This window comes from Artemia sp. Qi Xiang Cuo, unplaced genomic scaffold (genome assembly GCF_049724085.1).
Source record: "Artemia sp. Qi Xiang Cuo unplaced genomic scaffold, ASM4972408v1 HiC_scaffold_2952, whole genome shotgun sequence".
Lineage (NCBI taxonomy): Eukaryota > Metazoa > Arthropoda > Branchiopoda > Anostraca > Artemiidae > Artemia > Artemia sp. Qi Xiang Cuo.
The window spans coordinates 115,546-136,954 of NW_028300350.1; the positions used below are offsets into that span (position 1 = coordinate 115,546).

Sequence of the window (21,409 nt, forward strand, 5' to 3'; positions counted from 1 at the left end):
TTAATTGACTTAACCAACAAAAGCATCTTTTAGAAAGACTAATAAAGCTGTTATATTTGTCCCTTTAGTTAACCATTGACATACCAATAGAATCCTTAGTTCTTCTGATTAAAAAATTATCACATTTATTGCTTAATTCTTACACATTACCACTAGCCTATATTTGTTCAATAGCCCTGTTCAACCTAACAGTTGTACCAGCCTATTGACTGTTGTATTACTCGACGATAGGATGATGAAAAAGTTGGTGCTACAACCCTTTCATTAGGCTTCTTTCTAAAAGAGAAAAGCTTCCACTTTTTTCCTTTGGTGATTCGGTGCGGTAGCAATGGAAAGGATTTACACAACATAAAAATCTTAATAGATATAGGACAGTCAAAATGAAAAACGTAGACAATCACGGTTTTTAGGTACGAATATTCGTAAGATGGAGACAAGGGGCAGATGGAGACAGACCTGACAAGGGGCGAAAAATGTTTTGATGTCCTTGGTACTCCAACACTAAGTTTGATCTTTCTCTTCTACTGCATTCAACAGTTCTTAAACGCAAAACGGAGATCAGGTGGTTGGGCATCTCACTCGCAAGTTCAATCCGCTACCTGTTTCTTAATTTTTAGTAATTAATGAACACATTTAGGGCTCAATTATGAATGTCTTAATTAACCTTAATGCATTAAGGTAAACTTTCCCCTGAAATATTCAGTTTCACAACAAACCTACAGCTGAAACTTGCACCGAAAGGATAAGATACGTATATCAATGGATTCATTAGTTTCAGATTGTTGAGGCAGATCCATTTAGCCAGAATTACGACACAGATCAGATTTGTTATTAAAGAATGGTTTAGACATGGCTAAAAAAAGGGAAAATTCCTTCTTTTCAACAACTTTCTACCAATTTTTGAAATGTTTTCAATGTAAAAAAAAATTAATCACAGTAAATTTCAAAAGTGTCGATCAACAGTAGTGAATAGAAAAAAGCAGAATTTCAGCTGTCGAACGATAGCACATTTTTCGTCTTATAACAAAACATTAAAACGGTAAGATTGTCGACAAATAACATACCAAAAACAACCTAACAGACCTAATAATAGCAACCTAGCACACTAAAAACATAAACAGGGAAAATAAGCCTTGTGATTTTAATTATTACATAGAGCCTCTAAAGATTCGCTCTTAATCCAAGCCGATTTAACGCTAGGCGCTAGAACATCTTTATACTGCCCTTAATGCTTCTCTGGTATTTGTTAAGGGTCAATTTTCTCATCTCTTTAGAAATAAAATTTCAACAGATGTTAAAGATTCATTACTTCAGATATGCAAAGTTTCTTACGCGCCTCCAACAACAAAAACTGTAATCGATATCTCATTAATAATTAGTTAATTACTGATACATTATTGGCTTTACCTAACCACCTGTAGGGGACGATGCATACTTCATCACAAAGTTTATACTCTAGTGGTTCTTGGTCCTAATTCTTCTTCTTCTTCGTCCCTTAGTTCCTTCTGTTGATGAGTATGATTTTTTGTAGTGTTTTAGCTTTAACACTGCAATGTTTCATGTGAAGTTTATTTGTCAAATCATCTTTTTTTTTATCCGTCTTCATTATTTCGTTATTTTTATACTTAGGTTATTTTTATTTTTAGGATTTCCATTTAACAGAACCCCATTTGCTCTTGTTCAACTCAATCCCGTTTAACTCCACCCCCTGTAACTAACCTTCATTCATGTCAACCCAATCCAATTCAACGTCGCAACAGGTTAGGTTGAATGGCGTAGAGGTGAATGAGGGTTGAGTTAATTGGGAGCTGAGCTAAGCGGAAATTCAGCTGAATAGAGATGAATTGAATGGGGGTTGAGTTGAATGGGCATTCAATTAATCTGGGGTTGAGTTTAACGGCAGTTGAGTTGAGTTTGGATTGATTTGAATGGGAGTTGGATGAAGCGAAGGTCGAGTTAAATGATTTGAGTTGAGCGGGGTTGAGCTATATGCACACCAGTCTGAAGGTATCTGTTAAAAAATAAAATATAATACCACTTATTCTATTTCTTAAATAGGTTATTGTTATAATAACGAAGTTATCACGACGTATATACACGAAGCTATGGTTTCTGTGGGATAAAATACAAATAGTAAATAATCCATCGGTGAAGTGCCCTTAACCTAAAGAAGTTCAATGCTTTGCTGAAATAATCACTAGAGTTGATTAAAATCCACTAAACAATGTTTAGAAGCAATAAAACGTCATAAACACAAAATTTGGCGGAAGTCGCTGCTCCAATATTCATGTATAAGTATTAGAGATAGCATTTGAGTTTCCATCATGTTTCTTTTGTCTCTTTTGTCTTTTTTCATTGGTGTCTCTTTTTTTATCTTGACTATTTATTTTTAACAGTATTTTATCTTGTATTTACCTTCAGTAATGTTTACTAGCGTGAGCTTTGTAAGTTTCTTTTTCTTTTGTTCTTTTTTTATTTTCTGTCCCGTCTTTTTGTTTTGTACGACAGGTTTTAAAATAAATAAAATATAATAAACTACACAAAAATTTCAACAATCTCGAGACTTTTCGGGGATCCGGACAGTTCTTTATTTATTTATCCCTATCATCCAGCAGTCCTTTATTATATTATTTGAAAAAAACTACGTTTTCTAAAGAGTTAAAGAGGCTGAGTTACAAGGTCGAACCTTAAAACGTACAGGGATTAGGAGGCACAGTTGGGGGCTACCGCCCCCAAACCCCCCGCTTTCGCAGCCTTTAAATATAAAAAAAATTTCTTTAAACTGAAAGTAAGGAGCGACATTAAAACTTAAAACGAACAGAAATTATTCCGTATATGAAAGAGGCTGTGCCCTCCTCAACGCCTCGCTCTTTACGCTAAAGTTTGACTTTCTCACAACTCTTTTTTTAAACAATAAAAACTTTAGCGTAAAGATCGAGGCGTTGAGGAGGGCACAGCCTCTTTCATCATACTGCGAATAATTTCTGTTCGTTTTAAGTTTTAATGTCGCTCCTTACTTTCAGTTTAAAGAAATTTTTTTATATTTAAAGGCTGCGAAAGCGGGGGGTTTGGGGGCGGTAGCCCCCCAACTGTTCCTCCTAATCCCTGTACGTTTTAAGGTTCGACCTTGTAACTCAGCCTCTTTAACTCTTTCGAAAACGTAGTTTTTTTCAAATAATTTCTGCACGTTTTTGTACAGTTTATTACTTATTATTGCTTGACTAACTGTTAGCTGATCGTGTCAGGAGTTAAAGTTGGGGGCTGCCGGCCACAAAACCCCCCGCTCTTGAACATTCTTGTGTTAAGGCTTTTAATTCCTGAATACTCAAATCACGTCGTACAGGGTGCCTCCTAATCCCTGTACGTTTTAAGGTTCGAACGTGTGACTCAGCCTCTTTAACAGTCCCCCAACTGTGCCTCCTAATCCCTGTACGTTTTAAGGGTCGACCTTGTAACTCAGCCTCTTTAACTCTTTAGAAAACGTAATTTTTTTTAAATAATTAAAAAAAAAAACTGAGTTTCTTTCAAAGTCTAAATTCAGTATATAATTCAGTATATAAAAATTTGCTCTGATGGTGAATCGAACCCGAGTTTTCCGCCTGAGAGTCTGAAGTATCAACCGCTGGACTATACAGATACAACGGTAATTGTTTTTTAGTATATCGAAGCTATTTTCGACGCAAGCAAATTCCCAAAAAACTTGATATTTGGTTTTTGGAAAACAGGGAAGGAGTGATCAGATTGAGCTGAAATTTCGAGGATAAGCTCCCAGGCCCCAGGAAAGCTTATCCTCTAAATTTCAGCCCGATCAGACAACGTTAAAGGGGGGTTGTGGTGGGAAAAATTAACATCGGCTAATATAGGAAAACGAGGTTTTTCGTAAATGTAAATTCGGGGGATAATTTTTTCGGTCTAACAGTATCAAAAGGCCCTAACAGGTCGAATTCTGCTTCGAATGAGTTCTCATTCAACCGGATCCGTTGCCAACTGTGGCCTGTAGGCGTGGCTAAGAAAAAAAAAAGAGATGATGAATTTTAAGTGGCTATATTTGTTTTTTTGAAAACAGGGAAGGAGTGATCGGATTGAGCTGAAATTTCGAGGATAAGCTTCCGGGCCCTAGGAAAGCTTAACCTCTAAATTTCAGCCCAATCGGACAACGTTAAAGGGGGGCTGTGGTGGGAGGGTCCAAACTTCCGGCCCAGTTTACCCCATGAAGATAAAGTCGGAGGAAGATGAAATTTTGCAAGTTTCTTAGTTTGAGCTTGGGCTACAAAATGCGATTACCGCCGTCTCTCTGCGACCTCTAGGACCTGAAATCGCTTAACATTGTGGTGGGTCGCCTCTTTATAGAGGCACAAGTGTGCCTCCTTGATAGTCCTATAGGACATAGTCCTATGCCTTTATCGTCCTTTATTAATTTATGCCTATCGTTCTTTGGCCAAATTAACAACAAATTGAATAAACAGATAATCATATGCATTTTTATATAGTTTTCCCTTTGTCACAGAACACTTTTTGGTGTTTTGAACTAATTTCACTTCAAGATTGAAATATATGTTCCATCTAGCCCCAAGTTAGTAAGTCTATATAGAATTTGGTTCGATAGGGATATATAGAACGGGACACGTCTATATAGAATTTGACTGAACTTGAGAAGACATCACAGCTTTTAATTAACTTCCGTATTTACCAATAACGAAAAAGTGGGTGGAGCTGAAAGAGCTAAGTGTCATTAAATCAAAGGAAACCTTTAAGGCAGGACAGTGTTGCAAGCATCTATTGTGGCAATATTTCAGACCCCGCATCCTTTCAGCCAACTTATAAAAGTACAACTTCTAAAAAGAAATACAGTAATTCTACTTTCCTAATTAATAATAAACCTATGGTCTACGCCCAGTGGTTCTCAAACTTATTTAGACACTGTACCACTTTTTACCCACAAAACATTTTAGGTACTCCATCTCAGTTATGTGTACTAAGTAAACTATAGCTAAAATATAAATAAAATTGCCAGTCCTATAGCTAAAGGATTGTTTGATTTTTGTTGGCCGGCCACGTACCCCATAAAATATTTTGCGTACCCCCAAGGGATACGCGTACAACAGTTTGAGAATCACTGCTCTAGTCATCATGTATATTTCTTTCTCCTTTTGCAACATTTCTTTTACAATTAGAAGAAGAAGAAGACTGTGACACCTTCATGAAAAATTCAAATCAAATTAAGGCAATATTAAGGATAATAGTATACAACTCAAGACTTGGACGGAATCCTGTTAATGAACCCTCTCAGCCATGGACGTACGGAAAGAGAGCAGAGAGGGGCAGATGCCCCCCCCCTAGAACTTCAAATTTAAACTATATAGGTTTGAAAAATCAGACGGTTGAAAAAGCAGTTGAAAAAAGGTAGATGGTTGAAAAACCTGAAAATACACAGCTGGAATGACAGAATAAAAGCCAAACAAGAAGCAATTATCCATAATGTCTTAGAAAGATTTAGCTCTAATCCAAGAAGATTGATTAATGCTGATACTTATTGATGATTTATGATTTTTGGTGATTACTTATTAATAAAGATTTCATAGGTATGATAGAACTTACTGGCAATGTAAGGTTTTGTGAACTGCCAATATAACTTCAGCCCCCCGCCCTTCATCACAGAATCGGCTGCCCCACCTTAGAGAAGAAGCTACGTACGCCCATACTCTCAGCCAATGAACTGAAAATTATATATGATCCGGAAGTTACTATTTTTCAGTATAAATATACTTTGTTTTAATTGTAACACTTTAGTTTATCTGCTGATGACTACTACTACTACTACTACTACTACTACTAACAACTCACCGCAGAACCAAGCCGCCTGAGGCCAACACAGCTAAGCACGCTCCTCCTCCACCCTAATCTATTTAAAGCCTCCCTTTTTACACCCACCCACGAAGTTCCCATTTCCTTTAAATCTTTCTTTATGATGTCCTCCTACACCAGACGGGGACGACCTGTTTTCCGTTAAGCCCTAGACGGTTGGCTGAAAAGAACAATCTTCGGCAATCTTTGATCCTTCATCCGCACAACGTGCCCTAGCTACCTCAACCTTTCTTTCATTATAGCCCTAGAGAGCGGTATTGAGCCACATTTTTCGTATAGCCTATTGTTAGAAATACAGTCAGTCAGCCGGGTACCCAGAACAATCCTTAAGCAATTTCTCTGGAAAACATCTAGCAAATCTTCATCCGCTTTTCGGAGCGTCCAAGCTTCAGAGCCATATTTGACCACTGTCATCACTGTAGCTTCTAATATTCTAATCTTGGTTTGCAGACTTCGTCCTATTCTTCCAGACTTTTTTTTAACTGTGAAAAAACACCCTGAGCGTTGGCTATTCTATATTTAACATTTTCACTGCTCCCACCATCTTTACTAATAATACTACCAAGGTAAGTGAAGCTGCCCACCTGATCAATCTTTTAATTACTCAACGTCACCTTTTCATCTTCACTTATTCCTAGCCTTAATGACTTAGTCTTCCTAACATTAATTTTCAAACCAATTCTAGCACCCTGAACTCACAAAACCTCTAAAACTTCATTCATTTTGCTCACACTTTCATCTAGGATGCTTAAATCATCAGCATAATCCAAGTCCAGGAGACTTTTTCCTCCCCATTTGATTCCGTGGTCTCCCATTGCCTCTCCTATGCTCCTTAAAACAAAGTCCATCAAAATAATCCATACAAGGGGGGATAGAACACAACCCTGCTTAACTCCTGATTTAATACAAAACCAGCTGCTAACCTCATTTCATACCTTAACCGCAGTAGTGTTATTCTCGTACAATATTTTACTATTATGCCGTCTAGCTGCATCTTCCAGATCCTCGGCAATTTTATCCATGGCCTCTACTTCACAACTCCTTAATTCATATTTTAATGCTTTCTCCAATTTCTTTACATTCCTTTTGTTTTCATACGATCTATGACTCAGATAATACTTGTGCAAATCCCTTCTCCTCTCTATTAAACATAGATCTTTTTAACTAATATTCCTAGCTGCAGTTCTAGCTTTCTTCACTAATACACCTTCAGCAACTTCACAAATTATTTTTATAAAATTATTCCAACCATCTTCCACATTATCAAATTTTAAACTCATAAGTTTAGTATTTAACTGTTCCTGGAAAGTTTCTCTCAAATTTTCATCCTGGAGTCTACCAAATCATAACTTCCCGGGAGGTAGTTACCCTTCCAATATTTCAGCTTTAAATTAACCTTTGTCACTACTAGATGGTGATCTATACTTTTAACATCAATAACAGCACTCCTACTTACCCTAGTATCTTGTATTGATCCTGCCAGTCTTCGGTTTACAATAACATAATCAATAAGGTTTGCTATCTTACCATCAAGTTAGTACCATGTTAACTTATTGAGTCATTTTATGACCAAATACCTTATTGGTTATAAATAGATTGTTATACCTACAAAATTGCAAAAGTCTGTATCCATTACTGTTTTCTTTTCCTACACCAAATTTACCTAGGCTGGGATACCATCTATCCCTATTTCTACCAACCTGGGAATTAAAATCTCCCAGTAATACCATCATATTTCTACCTGGGACCCTGTCTATTTGCTCCTGTAACTGCAAGTAAAATTCATCTGAGTCACTAGTATCTCCGTCAGTCGGTTCTACAGGGGCGTATACTACTATAACTGATACCCTGAACTTTCTAGTCATAAAATGAGCAATTAGTATTCTATTATTAATACCTTCCCAGCTTAAACAAGACTTAGCAGTTTCCTTATTCATCATGAGCCCTACTCCCTGTCTATGTACTCCCTCCTTCCTACCTGAGTAAAAAAATTCTATATCACCTAATTTCATGCTTCCTACCCCTGGGATATGACTTTCTGAAATTCCTAATAAATCCAGTTCGAATCGTCTGAATTCGTCAGTCAAAATGTCGATACGATAGTCATTTTTTAATGTCGTAATATTCCAAGTTCCAATTTTCATGTTCTTTAAATGATTGAAATTATTTTCGCTTCAGGAAAAGCAATGATACCGGATACCAGTGCAAGACGGGGATCACATATCTTCTTAACTCTACACCGAAGTGCTTAGGCCGGCTTAGAAGCAGACAGCAAGAAGTCCCTGGGACATCCATGAATAGGGGCCTTTGTGCAATCCTGAGCCCATTTTAGTCACTACATGGTTTTCAGCACTTGGCGATGCTCTTCTATCAACAAGAGTCGAAATCCTGCACAGACAGTCTCAAGCTTATTACCTCCGACTTATTATATATTCATGCCTACAAATATCATGCTACTACGGGGAGGCAACCCATAATAGATAAATCAGCTAAGAAGAGGTTTTTCAGCCCAAAGACGCCCATCAAAACATACCAAGCCCAGAAAAATGTCCGTTAGTCAGAATCCCGTGCGAATGCTGTGTCGTTTACTAGCCTATAATTTCCTCGAGGGGCGCCACTCCTCAAGTGGGAATAGAGTTGACCGCTAGGTCCCCAGTCTTGCAGGTACCCCCAAAATGTCGAGGCAGCCCTTTGCCGAGGCTGTTGCCCATTGTTCTGGATCTTACGCCCTGCCGCCGTTGTCCTCCTATAGAGGATCCTCCTGCGACGGTGATATGCTTCAACATTCAATTCAATCCAGTGCTGGCAGAAGATTTGTAACACATGGGACTTTTGGACAAACCAGTGGGCCCTTTCGAGTGTACATTTGAGGGGCCTTCTTCCTCCTCCACCTGTATTTATGACCCCTGGCGAGGGTGTCCCAGTTCCTATTAAAGACCCCCAGGGACAAGGTCCCCCCTTGGTCCGTGCCTCCTATGGAGGTACCCTACATATCTGTAGAGCGTTCCCCTATCGCCTCCTGGGGACACGCTGAATGGCCTGGGGGAGGCCAGGAACATAAGAATGAAATCAATTCTGTGTGAAGAAGGTAGGCTTTGTTGGTAGTATACGGCAAATTTCGTCAATATAAAAAAGAGAAATTGAGGAGAGAGAGAGATACATAAAGAGTTCCAGAATATGTCCAGTCATTGTTCTTTGTGGATTACTCCATTCATGTTGATTTCACCTTATTCCCCACCAACAAATCTTGTTAAATAATAATTGTTTTCCCGTAAACAGCAAAAATATTTCCCAATAATTTAGTTACAAACGGTTCAGCAAACAGTTACAACAGGTTCAACAGTTACAACAGGTGAAAAGACCTTGCCATGCTCACAGCTGGACCGTAAAACAGTTTTTGAGCCTTTTATTCACCTGACATACACCATGAAAATTCTCTTCCCTAGAAAAGGATGGAGGATGGTACTTATAAACATATATCTGGGTCCTGATTTATGCTACAAATCTACTCCTGGAAGTTTCATTTTTCTATCTCAATCCTTTTACGAGGTATAATTGACTTCCCAAATTAGTTTTATCTCTGTCTCCTTAGTTCCCTATTGGTATCAATAAGCGAAGTCAGTCGTCTGATGACCTTATCTCAAGAATAATAATAATAAAAGAAAAAAAACAAACAAAAGCTAAACCCCCTGTAAATCAACGCATTTACAGCAAAAACAATCAAGTATCCCATCCCTTCCCAATTTAAGGTCCCTCCTTTTTGCCTCAAAAATACGACACTAAAAGTGATTCCGTTTCCAATTATAAAAATTATCCTACGACTTATGCTCTTGGGTCCTAATTTAGGCTGCAAATTTATTTTTGGAGGCTTCATTCTTCAATCTAAATCATTTAACAAGCTATGAATAAGGCCCTATTCAGAGATGGCTCATTTGATTGGAAATTGAAAGTTCTAGCTCAGTTTTTTAGAGTCAAAAGAGATTGGAGGGCAACTACCCTCCCCCCCCCCCCTCACTCCTTTTTCCCCAAATGCATCCAATAAAATTTTGAGATAGCCATTAAGTTTCAGTGTATAATAATAGGACTTATCCGTAATTGAACTTTTGAACTTTTATTTGTTCGTCATAGAAAGGCACTGTGGTCTTCAAAAAAAAACCTAAGACAAAAGTCCTCGGGATAAAATAAAAACAAAATGATGACCTTTGAGCAGAGATTTTGAGCGAAACATCTGCATGCTATTTTTCATTTCTCCACTGGCTGGACTTATCCTCATTTTCTACTCTTTACAAATTGTTTCCTTTTATCAAGTAATAATAAAAACATTACAATAAGGATCTATAACTTCTAAAAAAGAAATGACAATAACTGTAATGAACCAATACCTCTTTTACGATAGGAGTACTTAAAAGGTAATCAGGAACAAGTCCAACAGGAAATATTGAAATATTGACAGTAGACCGAATTTCAGCAAAAATTCGACGATGGTACGTGTTGTCATCATCTCCAAAGTAAACAATGCCATCTGCTTTTGCATTCTTCCTTATCCACTTTAGTGCTGCCCTTCTTCCAGAAACCCCTCGCGGTTTTATACTCGCTGATTTATACGCACTTGGTAACGGTGCACATAAATGAGTATGTGGAATACCTTGAAGAGTAATATAATAGAATGAAATCGATAATAGAATGAAAGAAGAATGAAAATGGTAAACGTCATTTTCGGTTTAGTACAAGTAGTTTTTTTCGAAAGACAAACAAGAAAAAGAAATTGTGACAATAAAAAAACATCTCAAGGGCACATGAGTGCAGGGGGTTTAGGACCATACATTTTAACAATTTCTTCCAATAGTTTCCAATTAATTAACGTAATTTAAACTTTTTCAAAGTCCCTCCCCCTTCTCTATGATAAATATGGAATGAAATTTTGCTGAAAAAAGCAGTTTCTAAATCTTCATACCCATACCTCTGAAAATGTCTCGCCATTCTTTTCGCAGCTCCACCCCCACCCCAGAATAGCTTCCATTAAAAAAAAAAAACCAGTCCAGAATAGAGCACAAAATGCCAAGTGGATGTGTAATAGCGGGAGAATAGCTTTTGACAGGGACATCAAAATCCTGAATTTTACGTATTTAGAGTCAACATAAGAGGAAGATCGTTAAAATAGAAACATCTTTATTAATTTTTTTTTGCCCTTCTAGTCTCCATTTGCAGAGACTGCTCTTTAATTACCGTTCGTTCATTAATTACCGGATCGTTCTTTAATTGTCGTCCAGTACCAGGAATGGTTTGGTTTCACCATCAAATTCAGCATGTCTGAGGGGCTTGAGTCGAAATTTCAAGTCTCTTTGAAAGAATTGAAAAAAAAATTATATTATGCCATCGAAAGATAGTTCTGGATGCGTATTTATATGTTTTGCTGGGTTTGGTTTTCTGCTTTTGGGTGGTTGACTGAACGTAAATTATCAGGGGGACTCGCTCGAAAGGAAACTCAAATTTTTAGTAACATTTCTAGGAAACAAAAGATATCTTACAATAGAGAGGTGCTGATTTCAGCCATTTTGTGCTGTGAAAAACATATTTCGCCCCAAAATCAGATTGATTGTTGACCAAATACAGTCACCTAAAATTATTCTGAAGATTTAATTTATTAAAGAAAAAATGGCGATAGTAAAGCTACTGGAATTTTCAAGAATTGAGATGCGATAAAAAAAAAACATTCCTCATTTACATAAACCACAGGGGAGACAACCTAGCAAGCCTTCGGCATCCTTTTGCCGACGATGCCACGAACACTCAGCCGTCACAAAACACGAAGACTCAACACAAGCCTTCCTTTCCCTACAGATGGATCTTTTTAAAATCGAAAAGTGGTCTGATGCATGAAGGATCAACTTCAACGCATCAAAAATAAAGGAGCTTCTTATTACCCGATCAAAGGTGCCAAGTGAACACCCCAGCTTCATTTTCAAAAATGAAACTATAAAGAGAGTCAACGAGCTTCGTCTACTGGGCATTTATTTCTTCACTGATCTCTCTTGGAATAACCACCTTAATCTGGTGAGAACCTCCTGCACAAGAAAGCTCGGAGTTACTCTTCGCTGCAAAAACCTTCTTCCATCCAGCTCAATTATCTCACTCTACATGTACTGCATCAGACCCACAGCTGAATATGGATGCCCGCTATATGCTGGTGCTCTAAAAATACTGTTGCAACCACTCCAGAAGATTCAGAATAGGACAAATAGGACGGGCTGTGCATCCTCACATGGCTCGCTCCAGCCTCTAAACCAAAGGTTTGATGTAGCGTTGATGGCTGTTTTCTACAAATTCATGAGCTTGCCTCCCTCAGACGAGCTCTCTCGCAGTATGGCCCTCTTTGTCCAGCCGTTAAGGCAGACACGAAGCACACAGCTCGGTCCAAATATCTAAAGAAGGGCACGCCAAGAAGAGTACTTGAGGAAGAACTTCATCCGATGTTGCACTTCTATCGGGAACGATCTTCCTGGGGATATTATTACTGCAAATCCTTCTGCTGAATCCTTCAAAAGAAGATTCAATAGACATTTAAAACCTCGAGGTTTCGGAACGAAGTAAAGGAATAGCGGCCTATCAAATACCTTTAAGTACCTGGCACCGTGAATACAGGAAAAAAAAACTTCCCATTCTTCTCATACACCAATTTTGACTATTGCTGCCCTTAAATCAGTTCAAAATACATCAAATTCTGCCAGTTGGTAATTTCTAGTATTTTATTAAATGTTTGTCATTCAAAATGTTGGAAGGAAATATTTGAACCGTTCGAAACAGCTCTGTGCCTGAAACTGCACTTTATGAGGCCTGGTGTACATCCCCTCCCCTACCCCCAAAATGTTAGGTAATCTACGCCCCAATAGTTGACGAGTATTACACAACACTGTGTAACCTATATTATTGTTGATTAAATAGCCGTAAATAGCGATGAAGACCACACTGCCTTTCCATCATAAACAATAAGATGAACAACAGGGAAATTTTTTATACAAGACAGTGGAACGCAACTTTAAATGAATATTTCAACCCTATATCCAAGGGCCGTCCTCAGCAAAACAAACGAAGAGAATAAAAAACAGAGAACTGAAGAGAATTGCCAAAGAGGCAATTGAAATTAAAATCAAAATAAATAGTAATATTTCTTTAAATAGAGATTTGGGGGAATATTCGCTTAATGCCCTATACAAAAATTTAATTAAAAATGATTTAACTTAATTATATTAAAAAACCAGTAAATAACTCCATTCAACCTGTTACGAATAGACCATCTAGGCTGGCTGTCAAGAAGGCAAGATTAGCTTTAAAAGCTTGTCTGTAAGTGTTTTTATTCCATTCGAATGAATTGTTTTCTGTCCATTTCGCTTGGCGTACCAGTCCTGGTTGAACTTCCTTGAAGTAATGATATTAGGGCTGTTTTAAAACATTTTTTTAAAAAACATTTTAAGTTTAATGATTGAATTTTAATGTAAGTTTCTTTTATATTGTTTTTTATTCTCTTCGTTTGTTTTGCTGAGGACGGCCCTTGGATATAGCGTCAAAATATTCATTTAAAGTTGCGTTCCACTGTCTTGTATAACAAAAAATTTCCCTGTTGTTCAACTTATTGTTTATGATTAAATACCCACAAACAACTCTTCCTTTTGGAGGAACAAAAACCGAGGAACCCCCCTACAGTATCAATGGCTTCACCCACCGGTTTAATATCTGGGTCATTCGGGGTTGTTCTTTTCGTCATTTTAGTTTCGTCCATACTGATCATAAGGGACACCTCATTGGCCATTTTATGGAGTTCCACAGACGTACTAATTGAAAGGGCTACATCGTTTACGAAATCGAGGCCTGTGAAGGCAATTGGGTTGTCTTCTTTTTGTACGACTGTGAACCCTTCACAAATTACAAAACAAATCGAATGACGAAGTTGAAACGATTGGGAAAAGGGGGCAACCTTGCTTGACGACATACATAAGAAAGGATAGATAAGGTAAAATTATATTCTCCAAATAGCTATCACAAGTAAACTTTGCAAAACTTGCACTTCTCGTGTTTACGTTGACCTTACATTACCATGTGTCGTTCGGGGGGAATGCGCCATCATATGGCAGTGCACCTTTTGAAACTGGAAGGTTATGTGAATGACTTTTCGACTAAACTAAACCGATTGGCTATACTAGAGTTATTCTGGATCCTGGTCATATTCGGTCCTATTCGGGTCATAAAGTGTTTTCCTAGTTTTAGCACAAAATCTCCAATATCAGCACTATGGTAAAGAGCGATTATTTTATCACTTAAAAAGGATTTTTTCAGATCAGATTAGCCTTCTGATTCCATACAATCACCACAACGAGCGGGGAAAACAGCACCACTCTCCTCCCCCCAAAAAACAAAAAACAACACTTATCCATGCCATCCTTCTTTGGAAAATAATAAATTTTTATATTTGTGTAGGTAGGGACTGGAGCTTAAAACGAAGGGTAACGGAAAATTTAAATTTGATAGTGTAATTTTCATTAAAAATTCCAGTCCATTTTGGGAGTGTTTCTCTTTTTTTCTACAAGTAAGCAAATATTTTTATATTAATATATTTGCTGGGTTCACTTAAAATTAACAAATTTAACACAAATGGAGTCAGAGACCTCTTTTATTGCACAGACTGTAATCAAAATTGGAGTTTTTATGCTTTCAGTTTCTATAGACAAGGATCGTTCTTTGCTGAACAATCAACATCTAGATTACTCCATCAAATTCAATAAATTTGAGAGACATAAAGTGGAGGTTTCAATCCCCCTCCCCTAAACAAAATACCAGATTTCTCATTTCTCCTGAGAAGGGTAGTGAAGGATCGCTTTTTTTTACCAAAAGTAACCATATCGAACTGGTCAAAATAAAATATCAGAAGAAGGCCCATTTGAACGAAATTCCGCAATTCCCTCCCCCCTCAGAAACTATTTTCAACATCTAGTCTAAATGTATTCCTTTAGGTTAAAGGAGGTTAGGGGGTAAATTATTCATTTCTTTAAAATCATGTGAAAGACCACTCTCCAAGTGTTAGGGTTAAGAAAGCACTTCACGCACACCTCTCAAGAACGATTTACTGAAATTCTCCCCTGACATTTATGTGAAGCTTTGTTGCACCTTTGCAAAAATGCAATTAACTTCACTCAAAAATGAATGATGTCTCAAATTAATTAACACATGAAAACGAAGTTTTCATACTGTTGATTCCAATAACAGTTTCAGATTGCCATTCTAAAACATGGAATTGAGAATTGAAAATCAAGTATTTTGCAGTAGGCATCAAGACATGGCTAATTGTAGAAAAAGGTCAAGACAGATAGTCCGAGTCATTGAGAAGCAAAAATGTTTAAATGGCACGGGTAAAGGATGGGAGTAAGTATGACTCTCTTATTGGACAAATACCCACGAATATAAAATGGCATAGGCTAGGTCAGCTAAATATAATTCTCCAACCAGAAACAAGTTTACATTCTCACCAATCTTCAATAAAGCAGTTCGATACACCAAGCTAGACAATGTGAAACCGCTATCATAATCCTTCATTTTCTATGGATTTCAAATTGTCTATGTTTATTTGTCTATTTGTCTATTGTCTATATTTTTTATTATTTTATTATAAAATTTTTTTATTATTGCTATGTCTATTTGTCTATTGTCAATATGTCTATTTATGTCTATCGTCTATGTTTATGGACATAAACCGTCATCCTACGAATTTGTGTTTTCAGAAACTAAGAGGTCTTATACAAAGGTTTCCGATAGTTTTGAACGGATTAGTTGTCAAAAATTTTGGTTCGATAGCATTTTGGAGCAGTTTAGCTCCAAATTTTTGTCTTGCAGCACAAAACGGACAAAAACAGCATGGCACTGAGCTGCAAGATCCTTTATTATTTGAATATTCGATTATCTTTTTTTTAATATTTCTTAGAACGCTTGTCACCCGACAACATATTTAACGGTCAAATGAGGCCTCTTCCAATTTTCTCGAGCCCCTTAATTAAGAGGATCAGACCTAAAAAAAATCAAACCAAGCAAAAAAAAATTTGTAATTGTATTTCTGAAGAAAAATCCACAATTTGGTACTTATAAAACAAATTTATAGAACTTTATTGTCAAATCGCAGCCTATGGGGCAATAATAATTATAAACTCAACTCGCGACTAGGTAAAATCAACAATCCGAACCCACAATCTTCTTTTCAAGCGTAGTTGTCGAATTCCCAATCTAGATTATGAACTTGTAATCCAGTTTGTATTTCGAAGAGAATTTTCATAATCTAGATTACCGTCAGAACGGCAAATTTAAAATTCAGATTGTGATTTTACAATTTGGTTTGTCAGTGGAAAACACCACTAATGAAGATTTTTGCTAAACCCTAAGATACAAAATTTTCATTTTAATCAGTCTCAAATGGTGCCAATTGCAAAACAGTTCACAATTTTGAAGGTGCTTTAAAATTGAAACCATAAAATGGTCTTATATATAGATAAGCAGTTTTCGTTGGCCATAAAATGTGATCTTACCACATAGAATTCAATAATTTTTAAATACTTCGGAGAAATAATTTAATATTTATTATAGCCATCTATTACAACCATTTTGTGAAAAAAAATGCGAAATAGATGGCCCTCTTCAGAATTTTCATCTGCTCTAGAAATTAACTAAATTACAGATTATAAGAAACATTTTTAGAAGAAACTTTTTTTAAATCTTCCCATTGCAACAAGCAAATTGATACTTCACCTTCTTTTTTTTTCTAAGATGTAGTGTAGTTTTGTTACAAGAAAGAAATTCGTAATTTGGCTAATACATGAATTGCACACCAATTTGTCAGGCCTAAATTGCTTCAAATATTTATATTTTCAGATAAGGTAAATCTTTGCAAGTAAAAATAGTAATAACAAAACTTCAATTCTGTCCAACGGAGAATAGAGCTCAATGTGTCAGCTTAATACACAAGTGACTGGAGAGAAACACAAAGTAACTAATTTCATAGACCACACTACATTTCCACTTACAATTCTAACGAAAATATATTAAATACAGATAAAACCTACTAATAAAAGAATGAAAAATAATAAAATAAAATAATTTTGTATAAAGACTGTTGTTATTTTCTTCTGGTAAAAAACTTGTTTTTTTTATTTTCCACAGTCTTACTAAAAGATTTTACTTGTTTATCATAGATTGTCACTAAAACTCTTAACACAAAGTAACACAAATATCTTCAGACAGAAATAAACAAAGCAAGAAAACAAGCAGCAAAAGTCAGACAAAATAGAAAAAGGACAAAGAGAAAAGAGGAAGAAAGAGCAGAGGTCATCCCAGCGTCAGCATAAATCAAGCCAGACAATTTATGAACTCTTTTACCTCCTTAAATCTTTAAAAATGAGTGGCCCAAGAACTGTTTTATTCTCTTGGGATATCCACGCTAAACTCCCACAAGAAAATAAAGACAATCACTGGCAAAATACTTACCTATGTCTTTAAGAGTCTTGTGAACCACATCGGAACACTTAGTAGAATCTTCGACAACTATCCAATGAATATTTGTTGTAAGCAAGAGTGTTTGGCCAATTCGTAGTAGTTCTGGCACCTGAACTGGTCTATGATATGTCGGAGTAACAAAATATATGACAGGTGTCCCTTTGGCTAATGAACCCTGTAAGACGTTATTATCCATTTTATTTATGTTATTTCTGAGCATAGTCTCAGGGTTTTATGTCTACCGACCCTTAAAGAAATATGACCTGACAATGAAATTTGGCTTCAAAGGCCTGTCGTCTGAAACTCCCTGATTAGGTTTCAGATTTTTATAAAATAATTTTTGTTTAGTTTTTGGCTTTTAAATTAATAAATCTGCTAACTTTGGACTTTATTTGTTTTTCAATTCAACTTGTTTTTCATGTTATTTCGACTTTAGATTTTTAATTCTTCTAATCTTTTTTCTGCTTCCGTGTCGTTTGGTCTTATCCAAGTTGTCTTGTCCACATTTTTGGCATTTCTTTCAGCACTAAAGAAGAAAGGCAGTTGTCCCCCCAAATAATTACTTTATTGTCCAGTATTTTCATTACATAAAAACACTTTTGTCTTCATTTCTTCTATTTCTTTGTGTCAGATTTACAACTGAAAATAAATGAATGAACTTTTAGAGGTTTTGCGAGTTCAGGGTGCTGGAATAGGTTTGAAAATTAATGTTAAGAAGACTAAGTCACTAAGGCTAGGAATAAGTGAAGATGAAAAGGTGACGTTGGGTAACGAAAAAATTGATCAGGTGGGCAGCTTCACTCATCTTGGTAGTATTATTGGTAAAGACGGAGAATTCTCTGATTGATAATTCAGCTACAATAAAAAAAAAAAAAACACTATTATCTCATTCGCAAATTAATTGTGCCAATAAAAAAATGTGCCAATAAAAAATGGTTCGTAAAAATGATGGTAATTTCAGACATAGACACAAGAACCGCATTATGATAGTGACTTTTGGATCCGTCAAGAACCAAAGATAGTGCTTAGGATTTCAAACTAATTTTTGTTAGCAGCAAAAGCGGTTTTTTTACTCAACAGAGTTTTTTTTTACGCTTACAGTACCAATGACATCAAAATAAAAAACCCTTTTGCCCCCCCCCCCCTGGACCCATCTAAGGTCTATTCATACCTGAAAACCATGCTATTCTAAAATAAATTCCTTCAGTCGTCTTAAAGTTTTGGAGTTTTAGGGCAATATTACATTTTTGTCAACATTGTCACATTGAACCCTAAAAATAAATAGGCAAAATTAATTAATTAAATTTTGCAATGCTTTTCTCAGTACAAGTTGACACATTAATAATCTATTTATTCCCAAAGACAACTATAACTACAAAAGAAACCTGCTTTGTTAATTAAAGTAATTAACAAAGTTGTTAACTTTGTAAAGTAATTAACAAAATTGTTAAGTTTGTAAAGTAATTAACAAAGTTGTTAACTGGTTGTTTAAAAACCAACCAGTTAAAACAATCATATTCCATTTTCACTGTTGCTGGTATGTTGAGATAACCCTAAAGAAGATAATTTGTCTTGCAGTAAGGAGTTTCACCCAGGTACCATAAATGTGTATTATAAAACTTGACAAATACACAAAACTTATTGATGCCAAACGCCATCCTTTATTGACATCAGAGGATCTTTCCAAAAGAGAGGGGCCTAACACACACAAAAAAAAAAAATGCAAAAAAGTAATGTGATAAAATTTGTAAATTTCTATTGCAGTGCTTGAGCAATGAAAGGGCAATCTTGGAGAAACTCTCATGTGATTCTCAGTTTTAAATCTTTAAAATGAAATAGGTAGTCTTGAGTCTTTTCTTCAATGTGATTGGAGCTGTAATAAGTTGCCAGTGGTAGAAGTATATTGTGCAAGCAAAGTAGATGTCTCATTCAATAGGTGGATTTTTCCATCACTATTAGATAACATCTAATGTCTATTATGTCATAGCGGCATACTGCATTATATTATGTCATGTGGCTGCTGATAAAATTGGATTTCTAGGAATGTGTTTTTATTTATTACCTCATTTAAGAAAGTTCCACAGTCCTCCACGGTTTCTTCAACGCCTTCCATTCCAAAAGGATCTAGTCCGGTATCCTTGGGCTGTTTCGAGTTATCTTGGCTACTTGTACTAAGCAAAACAAGGAAGAATCCAAAAGATACACATATCAATGTGAATATGATTCGAACCTGGAATAAAAATATTTGAATTTACTAGAAAAATGTCCAACAGCACACTTTTTTTTTTGTCCAACCAGAACTTTTTTTTTATAACAATCCAGTACTTCAAGTCAGAGTTTTTTTATGTTTTAAGTTAAGGGTTTAAGGGTTAAGTTAAGGGTTTAAGGGTTTAAGTTAAGGGCGTTAAGGGTTTAGATTTTTTAGTAACTGTTTTTTAAATTCATGGCCTTGAAAGTATATTCAAATACTTTCAATATTCAATACTTTAACATTCCCTGGAAGTTTTATTTTAATATCCTAAGCCATGCATGAGATATTATTGACAACCTGGATGTTCATTGTGTCTTTTGATTTAGTTTGAAATCCCCACAACATTCCCTAAAAGTTTCAACTCAACACCCTCAGCTGTTACTGATATATTGCATAAATGCTCTTTTTAAAACCTGGAAGTACACGGTGTCTTTAGATTTAGCTCAAGATTCATTGACAGTTCCAACTTGACAGTTCCATTGACAGTTCTTACCCTGAGTTGTTCCTACCATATTGCATATTCGCCCTCCCTGTCGTCTCTTTCTTCTTTTCCTGCCTCACAGCAACTGCGAAATTACATTAAAGATTGTTTAGTAAAGTTGGAAACCATACATTATAGAGAATGAGGATTTTTGCACAAACTTGAATAACCAGAAGCAGTTGGTTTTATAAAAAAAAAAAATTGTCAGCAAACAGAAACACGTGTCTAGTATGTACAGCACACTCGATATATACGTGTACTCTAACATGTAATTTGGGGTCCAGGTATGTTATATGTCTACCTGATGCATAGTGTTTACTCTTTTTGGTAAGAGCTGTGTGGTAAATTGTAGCAGCTGTGTGGTATTTTGTTGTAGCTTTTTGGTAGCAGCTGTGTGGTATTTTGTAGCAGCTTTTTGATAGCAACTATAACCCTGAGATTTTGTAGATGTATTATTTTGACACCCAAGAAAAACATTGGATTTTTAAAACATTTTATACAACGTGTGATTTTTACAACGTGTTTGTTGATTCAGTTCAACATTCTGTTGAATATTCATCAAAAAAATTCAACTTAATACCCTTGGCTGTTCCTGAATTACTACATATAAGCATTTTAGACAACCAGGATGCACATAGTATCTATTGATTTAGTGCAACATCCCCTTTAACATTCCCTGGAAGTTTTACTTTAATATCCTAAGCCATGCATGAGATATTATTGACAACCTGGATGTTCATTGTGTCTTTTGATTTAGTTTCAAATCCCCACAACATTCCCTAAAAGTTTCAACTCAACACCCTCAGCTGTTACTGATATATTGCATAAATACCCTTTTTAAAACCTGGAAGTACACGGTGTCTTTAGATTTAGCTCAACATTCATTGACAGTTCCAACTTAATACCCTGAGCTGTTCCTAACATATTGCATATTCGCCCTTTTGACAACCTGGATGCAAATACTGTCTTTTGATTAGGTTCAACATACCTTCAACATTCACTGTATGTTTCAACTTAACACCCTTAACTGTTCCTGAGATTTTTTAGATATGCAATTTGACAACATGGATGCATGTGTCTTTTGATTTAGTTCAACATTCACCGAAAGTTTCAACTTAATACCCTGAGTTGTTTTTTATGTATTGTAGTCATAGACCCTTATGGCAACCTGGAGACACATTTTGTAGTTTCATCTAATTCATTATTTCCCTCAGCATTCTCTGAAAATTTTAAATTAATATCCTTAATTGGTTCTGAGATATTGTATATATGATATTTTAACA

The 21,409-nt window shown here is 36.0% G+C and overlaps 1 protein-coding gene across 1 annotated transcript; it reads right to left on the reverse strand.

Moving 5' to 3' along the window:
* Window positions 1-1,876: 1,876 nt before the first annotated feature.
* Window positions 1,877-19,624, reverse strand: LOC148938766 (galactosylgalactosylxylosylprotein 3-beta-glucuronosyltransferase S-like; the record flags this gene model as incomplete). The annotated part of the gene is made up of 4 exons (XM_089107554.1): window positions 1,877-2,011; window positions 10,248-10,510; window positions 17,386-17,569; window positions 19,457-19,624. Coding segments are annotated over 4 exons (750 nt in total), but the record flags the coding sequence as incomplete, so codon positions are not given.
* Window positions 19,625-21,409: the final 1,785 nt, after the last annotated feature.